Below are 9,957 nucleotides of genomic sequence, written 5' to 3'. Positions count from 1 at the left end.
TATGTATACCTGTTAACGTAACGTCAATGCTATTTATACCTGAAATAACGCCAGTGCTATGTATACCTGACATAACATCAATGTTATGTATACATGATGTAACGTCAATGCTATGTATACCTGTTAACGTAACGTCAATGCTATTTATACCTGAAATAACGCCAGTGCTATGTATACCTGACATAACATCAATGTTATGTATACGTGATGTAACGTCAATGCTATGTATACCTGTTAACGTAACGTCAATGCTATTTATACCTGACATAACGCCAGTGCTATGTATACCTGACATAACATTTATGCTATATATACATGATGTAACGTCAATGCTATTTATACCTGACATAACATCAATGTTATGTATACATGATGTAACGTCAATGTAATACATACCTGATCACGTAAAGTCAATGTAATGTACAAATGACGTAACGTCAATGATATGTATATCTGACGTAACATCAATGTTATGTATATCTGACGTAATGTCAATGTCATGTATACCTGACGTAACGTCAATGTTATGTCTATCTGACGTAACGTCAATGTTATGTCTTCCTGACGTAAAGTCAATGGCATGTATAGCTGACGTAACGTCAATGTCATGTAAACATGACATAGCGTCAATGTTATGAATACCTAACGTAACGTCAATAGAGAATAATACATGCCCTTTTCCATATCACACCCAGTATCAACCCGAGACTGCAATATCAGCTCAAGGGCCGAAGCCCCGAGGGCTGATATTGGTCGAGGGTCGATACTGGGTGTGATATGTAAAAAGGCGTGTTTTATTCTGTTTATTACATACTTACTAATAAAAACTACTATCTTATGATTTTTTGGATTTTTTTACATATTGAAAAACGATTTTTTTCCAAAAGGGGTGTGATATGGGTTTTGCGGGCTGCTACGGGTTTTGGGGTGTGATACGGCGGGGGCTGATACGGGTTTTGGGGTGTGATATGGCGAGGGCTGATATGGGTTAGAGCAATTGTGTCGTATCGCATATACAAAAAACCCGTATTTATTGGTAAGTGTGTAATAAATGTCATTAATACCTGACATACCGCCAGTGCTATGTACATTTTGTATGCATGATGTAACGTCAATGTATTGTATACCTGATCACGTAACGTCAATGTTATGTTTACCTGACGTAACGTCAATGTCATGTAAACATGACATAGCGTCAATATTATGAATACCTAACGTAACGTCAATGTCTCATATACCTGACATACCGCCAGTGCTATGTACATAGTGTATGCATGATGTCAATGTAATGTATACCTAATCACGTAACGTCAATGTTATGTATACCTGACGTAACCTCAATGTCATGTACACCTGAGGTAACGTCAATGTTATGTATACTTGATCATATAAAGTCAATGTAATGTATACCTGACGTTACCTCAATGTTATATATACCTGATCATCTAACGTCAATGTATTGTTTACCTGACGTAACCTCAAGGTTATGCATACCTACGTTATTCGACTGCGCTGATTGATCAATATTAGGTCAGCCGCCGCCCATGACGTCACTCAATTTCCCGCATTTTCCGAGGGAAATAGTTTCAAAACTATCCCACCCCTCCAGACGAACTATTTCCCTGGCATGCAGTTAGAGGGGAAATAGCTTGTTTATGTGCTTACATTTGTATAGTGTTAAATAAGTAGGGGTATAATAATTAATAATAAACTGTTATCGTTATACTGATATCAGGCGTGTGTGTTGCTACACCGAAGAGCAACACCCCTGCATCCGCCTCTGCCATTAATTACAATTCAGCATTACCATATTGATTATAATTGATAAATATTCCTTTGTATATAAATGATGACGTTCTTATGCATTTTTAAATGCCTGGAACATTAGTAAATGTATTACAATACTCTTCAATAAAGTTTATGGTATCACAAATGTTTTATTGGATAGAATGTTAGTTAAATTTAGAATTTTGAGTATTGGCTATGCTTGCTTAATTGTGATATATACGTAGATGTAGGTAAAAGAATAAAGAACGTATCGGGATTTCTGAACTATTTTGTTACCACTTCAAAATATAATTTAAGGGTGTAGAAACCCCTTAATGACTGTTTGAAAAAATCAAACATTTTTTGCTAAAATTAAAAATCAAAATTATCAAAATTGTTCTAACATAATATAATAAAAATTAAAAGGTTTCTAATTTAACTTTCATTCGGATATATAGATGTAAGAAATCATAATTCCAAAATTCCATCACTAAAATATTAATATTTTATCAATTTTATACATGTACATAACATCAAAAACTATGAATTAAAGAAGTCTTTTATATAGTGTTTTCAGTAACTTAAGAATTCATAGAAGTTGTGTTTTCTGAACTTTGGAACTTTGGAAATATTTATTTAATAACTTGAGAATATTTCAGTAATGTTTTCTGAACTTATTGATTCATTGAAAGAGATGTAAAATCTGTAGGTCTGGTCTATTCATGTGTATTTGTAAGAGAAGTGAAAGGGCAGAACATTGTTCATGATAAAATCGTGTGCTTATATTATCAATGGATATGGCTTCTCTTTTTTAATTGGTAGAAAAATTGAAGAAAAAAATGTATAAACGCACATTCATCATGGTCTACATCTTCATACCAGAGACACTGATTACAGTAATGCTGCAAACGTCTATTAACTGAAGACACGTTTGAACTCTTCCAATTCAATGGTTGGACTAGTTTATTATGAAATGTCAGGGGGAATGAGTTAAATAAGCTGGGCACATAGTCTGGAGGCACATCATAAACCACTTGCACGCTCTTAGAAAAGTAATTTAAAGTTTACAAAATTTGTATATATTTGTTTTAATTTAAGCTTCATTAACCTTTTACACGCTAGGCAATTTTTTTAACTTAATAATAAAAGATAGAAGGGTCTTCTATATCTTGTAGTGTCGCACCGCTTACTATAGGATTTGCCTTTTGTTTTGATGTGGCAAATGTAACGCTTAACAATCGTTTAAAGGTCCACAGTTACGATATGGGACGATTTTATAAAGATGTTTGTCATTTACTAGATATAATAGTGCATGATATCACATCGGTTTCAAAATTGACCTTGAATGATCTGTTGGTCCATACTTAAGGCACCGAAATATACGTGCTCGCAATTTCAATTTTGAAAACTTTCTTTTCATATTATATTTACATTTTTAATTTTCATGAAATATTATTAATTTTCCGTGTATTTAAAAAAAAAGTATTAGAAACTGTTAAATATGGAGGATATTGAAGCAGCGAAGTTAATATTCACAACTTCATAAAAGTGTTTCAAATCCTAGTCGTGAACCTTATCGTCATCCAGGGTCATGTTGAATAACAAAGTAATGAATATATCAACATAAATGATAATTATGTAGTAAACTCTTTTTAAAAAATACAATACAAAATCCTTCAAAATTCTGGATAATTTATTAAGTGATGGACTAAAATACATGTTTTTTTTATACTGAGGGATTAACTGTCGACTTTCACTTATTCAAAATAATTTGTATCCAGTTTTCTAAACGTGAATTCCATTTTTGCTTATTCTTACATAAATATATCGAGGTATTTATCATGATGCAAGCTTTAAAACAACCAATAAATTAAAAAAAACAATTGTTCTTTTAACTCCTTAACCCCACGTTTAATCAATATATTTTGATATTTAAAAAATACATCGCAGATGTTTACTCTAAATATCAATATAAGAATATATGAACACAAAATAATTATCTTGAATACATCGTTTTCATAAAAAAGAGTCCAGGATGTACATTTCGTATAACTTATGTAAGAGTAAAAAGATACCGAAGTGTCTACCAAACCATTATTTAAACTCAAAATCGATACAACTGGAGCAAAATATGAACAAAGTGAGATATATGTGGAGGCACTTTAAAAACATACAAAGCGAAAAAGACCAGGTGTTTCGGAAGGGTAAGCGTCTTCTGAGTGTTCGTGCTGCTCCACAGACAACATTGCTAGTGATTAACACTTAAGTAGTTTAACCAAAGTGTCCATTGCCTTTTTACATTGGAATCGAAGTTTCCAAAGATGTGAAATATTGACTTTCATGTTCTCCTTGCTAGAAGACCGGAACACGTGTAGTATTCCGTCCCCGATCGATGCCAAGCGATCTCTAGTCATTATCACAGCCTGTCTAGACGATCTTTTCAGATTGGCGACATTGTCCGACTTCTCTAAGAATACTGTGGTCAGCTCACATATGTGGCTTATTTCCGTGTACACACCTACCATGCTGTGTAGAAACGGTTTGATCTTGTCTGCCACTGTCATCTCATCTGCAAAATTTGGCACCAAGAAGTCCACTAATTCCCCACCGACACGGTCACCATAACGTCGATTGAGCATTTTCAGTGACGTTGACATTTTGTGTACAGCGGAAGTCATAATCCTGACATTTTCTGCTTGGCGTAGACATCGATACTCCACGGCCCTTTTGTACCCTTTAGTCTTGTCGTTGATACTTGGAACGATTAGTGCCCTCTTTTTGGTGTTGAAAAGGTCTCCGTTATCCCGTGGCCTATATCTACGTGGTCGGCATTCTTTGCTGTTTACGTGGTTTTCGAAGGATTTGCCACAACCCCAACAGAAACTGCATCCACATCTGCAAGTCATGTAGAAACAGCCGCCATTCTTTTCCATGAATTGCTTGCATTTTGGACACTCCTTTCCCTGTGCAAACCGAATGTAGTTCACATCCGGCGCACTTTCGTCTCCATTCTTCTGTAGTGTATGCGAATAAGACCCAAAGTGATCGCACGAAAGGGGCCAGTGTGCCGGTTTCAAACATTCAAAACAAATATGTGTTCCACACGAACAGGTGATATTCGCCCGTTGTCCCATAGCGTTCTTCTCACATTTGATTGCACGTCCACAGTGTTTGTTAGGGCACCATTTTGAGTCTGGGTCAATATCGACTTTCATCATCAGTCTTCGTCGAAAAACGTTTTCTACGACTTCTATGTTTGAAGTTGTGAGCAAAATAGCATAATCAATAGTAGACCGACATTTGTATTCCGGACACGTAATTCGTCCTGATCCACTATTGGCTACCGAGAGCAGATGGTCACCCCAGCATCTATCACAAAACCAGTGACCACAGGTCTGTAGGGCGGTGGCCGAACTCTCAATGGCTTCACAGCAAATGGAACAGGTATCCGGAGGAAGTGATTCGAAGTCCATCGCTATTAGTGACTCTGCCTCGTCAATGTCTTCTTCTTTTCTCTGAAGAAGGTCTTTCACCGTGACACGAAGGTGAACTGGGTCAATTGACACGGGCTTTGTCCCTCTACTTTCTGCTAACATCTCAAACTTTGTAGAAGCCTGTCTAGTATACGGAAGAATTGAATCTCTGTGTATAAATTCGTCACATGGAATTGTTTCTATGTACGATACCGCTTTACTGACGATGTCCTCTACGCCAAACACACTGTCTTCTTGAAAAGTGTTGATTCTGGGGACTATTTTCTTTGTCTTCATGTTGAGTAGGATTTTGAACCTATCTGCATCGTTGTTGTCCAAACTACCAAAGACGTCATAGACAAAAACCAATACTGTGGAGAGATCAGTAGTCATAATATCGGTATGGCGGAAAGCTTTGGACTTCAGTAGCGTTTTCTGAACTTCTTTGGTGATGTCGATGATGAATTTTCTTGGAGAACAGCGGCATTCAATGTAGCTCTCACCAAATCTGTGTTTCAGCGTTTCTATCGAGACTTCATTGGTAGGGATATTGACACCGACATACTCCATAGGAGAAGTTGTTTCTTTAATGGCCATGCTCTTCATCTCTTCTTTTTCCTCCGCTTTTTCTTCCTCGTCTTGCCTGTTTATGTAAATAACCCTGTCTTTTGTTTCTCGTCTAGTTGCTGGATACTTCGATACCTTCGCTCCTCCAGACAGAATACTTTCAATTCGTCTTGAATGAACCAGGATATCTTCGACGGATACAGACTTGGATGGCTCACGGACATTTTCAGTAGAATCGATTTCATAATCCTCGTCATCATAGTGCTCTACTTCGTCCAAATAGTTGTCGACCCATTGTTTTGTTCCAATTTTCCTCCTCTGTTTCCTCGCTTTGCTCTTGATCGGACTGCTATGTTGAGTTCTGTCAATATCATCTTCATCTAGCCCATCGGTAGGCAAGTCTTCATACCGGATGTACTTAGGATTGTGGGCAATGGAACTCGTGGCAGGGCAGGGGTACATAATATTGATCGTCATGTGAGGTGTAGCGCTAGGAGTAACTTCTTCCTTTTTTGGACCTTGCAAACTTGCCACATTGAAGTACGTTTTCTTTGGTACCACTTTTTGTAAAAATCCCTTGTTAGAATGGAATCCGGTGCATTTCCCTTGCTTCTTCAACTTATGGGACTCGACTAAATCCACCTTGACATCGCCGAGGTCTTTGCTGTCGGTGAGGATTTCCTGCTTAAGTATCTGTGGTATCAGCCACCTCCCCTTTTTATTGAAAGAATACACGACGTCATCTCTGTCCAACCCAAGCTCTTTAAATATACCGGTTACGTTGGTAACGTTCTGTGATCGTCGTACCAAGCATGACTGTCGTCTGTATTGACGATTGTACCTACAATGACAGAAAAAAAACAGTGTTATTCTTATTTCTTAAAAAATACATGAATTTAAAACTTTGTAACCTTAATTAAATTGGTCATAAGGAGAAGAATTTTGACTATAGAAAGCATGTGATTACCTTGCCGTGTGGTTCTCGTGCGCTCTTGAAATATAGTTGATGAACTATAAACCTAATTTTAATTTTGATGAAGTAGGCGGACACATATGGTAACCTTATACATTAAACTTATGATAAAATCTCTTTTAAAACACGTTTTAATTGTCATTGTGTTATAATTGAGAATTGTCAATTCCAGGACGTGCCAACATACACGGGGAAAATATAGCGTCAAGTCCGGTTAATAGATTAGCGGTTGTGTTGGAAAGTAATAATCAATTTAAATGTAAATGAATCAATTTTGAAAAAAACCCCACATTAAATCATATTAAGATGTAGCAATGTGTGAAGGTTTTTATCTTCTTCCAAATACATGCACTTTAAATAGAAATTATGTTAGATCGAGAGCCTATAATCTCAAAAGTATACACTTAAGCAGTGAAATATCAAAAATCGTACAAGCATTTTTGGAAAAGTTTGTCGATCAAATTATGTACTCAAGAACAATAATACTGCAGATGATTTCGAGTAATACCCGCTTACTGTATTCTGATCGTTGTTATACAGAATCTATACTACTGACGTTTCATGTAAATATTTCCTGCGGTCAGGTGTTGAGGACAGTAATTAACTATCATACTATTCAATGTATTGTATAATTATAAACACATATGAAAATGTTGACAGAGCAATTTAATTTCGCTATATATGCATTACATTTTTAACTAGACATTACTTGCCCCTTCTACGTCTCTCGATTTACTTGCTATGATTTTAAGATAAGATACGACGTTTTTTTTACCATAATTAAACTATTTTTGTTACACTGTACCTGTTCGCTCCGTTTCAAGATTACACCATGGGCCTCAATATATACGCTATATATAACGTAGGAGAATCCACCTTTCAGACAAAACCCTGCCCTGGACCCGCTCCAATATCCACTCCAAACAAGGGCTAGCTACGCCCCTGAAAGTTATCGATAGGACCACGGAATTATCTAAGTCCGTGATAGGACATTACACAAAAAAGGGTATTGCATATATACAGTGACAACCTAAACTTGTCCACACTGTTGGAATTACTTTTTTGCCCCATATATATATATATACGATATACATGACACTTGAATTTAATTCCGCGGGTAACATGATTCAAATGACCACATTCACTATCTTATTATTTCAAAGATTGTTATATCATTAATTCGGATACAACAATTGCTAGTAAAGGGTAAAATCCACTATTTGTATGGGCCTCAATATATATACGCTATATAATACAAATTACTGTCGGAAAAAGCTAAAAAAACGGCTTACCTTGAATTGGACGCTCTGAGAGTGTTCCCCGAGTATACTCGACGTTTATCAATTTTGAACACCATGATGATTGTCTGTCCGAGCGTACCTGTAGACAGGGAAGGTCCAATGGTCCTAACTCAAGCCCTATGTGCTATATATATAGGTAACCATGTCGCGTGTTTACGGCGAGTGGTGCAATAATTTAGCATCTATTTATAGACGGTTACATTATCACTAACCTGAATAACCCAACCGCATTCTTTGTACGAACAATAACAATGTGAGGTCACAGGCGTATATGTCTACGTATCAGGCGACGGTACTGTATACATTGATAACACATTATATTACTAAAGAAAACATTTCCCCTGATGCTTTAACATATATTGTGACGGTGTTTTATTAATTCCTGTAGGAACTTTATCTAAACAGAGATTTATAACGATAGATTTAGATAGAGTTCCTACAGGAATTAGTGTTTCATATGTACCTTGGCAGAGATAACATACATCATGTGTATAGTATATATTGTATTATTAGGGATTTCCATTTCGGATGGAAATACCTATTGTTATTGTTATGTTTTTTCTTATTATTATTATTATTCTTATTTCCAGAAATCTTGTTAACACTTTATCTCAAGAACGAACAAAGATGGTACGTCCATATTTCAGTACATGATAGAGGACAACGAACTCCAGGCACCCGAACTAAAATCATGATCGTAATATCAAAGGTCAAGGTCACAGATCTAAAATTCGATTTTTTAAAACATTTTTAGAACGACCATAACTTCCTGAGCGTTCGTTGTTCTGCATGAACGTTATGTGGATCTTGTAGATCTTGGTCGGGGCTAACTTTTCCCCATGACATGTTTTCAGAGAATATGTCAAGTTAAAAGCCTCGCTATGGGGTCAAATATAGGTCAAAAATGAAAATCTCAAAATGAGTTATATTTTTATTTCATCTTAAAGGGCATGTTATAATAGAGGCATCCGTGAAAAATTTCAAAGTCGTAGCTTCAAAAATGACGAAGATATGCCACTTTGAAAAATTCGTTTTCCCGCCAATATTCAAAATTTCCAGCATTTTCCTCAAAACGCTTCTTCTCCTTCATTAAGACACAAACAGAGTTGATATTTGGTACATCCATAGTATGTAGCCTTGCCTACAAAAATAACACATATCATTGACCTTGACCTACATTCAAGGCCACAGGGGTCAAATGATCTTGTGGACTTTTATCTCAAGTACGAATAAAGATACAACGTTCATATTTCAGTACGTATCAGAGGACAAGCAACACATGGTATGCGAACAAATTCATGATCGTTATATCAAAGGTCAAGGTCACAGATCTAAAAATCGTTTTTTTTTAAACAGTTTTAGAACGACCATAACTTCCTAAGCGTTCGTTGTGCATCATGAACGTTATGTGGATCTTGTAGATCTTGGTCGGGGCTAACTTTTCCCCATGACATGTTTTCAGAGAATATGTCAAGTTAAAAGCCTCGCTATGGGGTCAAATATAGGTCAAAAATGAAAATCTCAAAATGAGTTATATTTTATTTCATCTTAAAGGGCATGTTCTAATGAAGGTATGTGAAAAGTTTCATGATCATAGCTTCAAAAATGACCAAGATATGCCACTTTGAAAAAATTCGTTTTCCCGCCAAAATTCAAAATTTCCAGCATTTTCCTCAAAACGCTTATTCTCCTTCATTAAGACACATACAGAGTTGATATTTGGTACATCCATAGTATGTAGCTTTGCCTACAAAAATAACACATATCATTGACCATGACCTACATTCAAGGCCACAGGGGTCAAATGATCTTGTAGACACTCTATCTCAAGTACGAATATAGATACAACGTTCATATTTCAGTACGTATCAGAGGA

General features: G+C 36.1%; 1 protein-coding gene across 1 annotated transcript; it reads right to left on the bottom strand.

Annotated features, from left to right (window-relative positions):
- Positions 1–3,253: 3,253 nt before the first annotated feature.
- LOC110443867 lies at positions 3,254–8,238 on the bottom strand. Its single transcript, XM_021488303.1, has 2 exons — positions 8,073–8,238; positions 3,254–6,648 (listed from the first exon to the last, which is right to left on the bottom strand). The coding sequence occupies exons 1-2, from the start codon at positions 8,135–8,137 to the stop codon at positions 4,023–4,025; spliced, it is 2,691 nt and encodes an 896-aa protein (XP_021343978.1). The 5' UTR covers positions 8,138–8,238; the 3' UTR covers positions 3,254–4,022.
- Positions 8,239–9,957: the final 1,719 nt, after the last annotated feature.

The sequence above is a fragment of the Mizuhopecten yessoensis genome, unplaced genomic scaffold (assembly GCF_002113885.1).
Source record: "Mizuhopecten yessoensis strain PY_sf001 unplaced genomic scaffold, ASM211388v2 scaffold716361, whole genome shotgun sequence".
Classification (NCBI taxonomy): Eukaryota; Metazoa; Mollusca; class Bivalvia; order Pectinida; family Pectinidae; genus Mizuhopecten; species Mizuhopecten yessoensis.
The sequence above is the reverse complement of the archived record's forward strand: the minus strand, read 5'-3'. Positions and strand labels throughout refer to the sequence as shown.

Bases quoted from the DNA above. Each gene is read 5' to 3' on its own strand.
- LOC110443867 (XM_021488303.1), bottom strand. From the start codon at position 8,137: ATGGTGTTCAAAATTGATAAACGTCGAGTATACTCGGGGAACACTCTC. The intron at 6,649-8,072 runs GTAAGCCGTTTT...CTGTCATTGTAG, and splicing joins CTCAGAGCGTCCAATTCAAG to GTACAATCGTCAATACAGAC.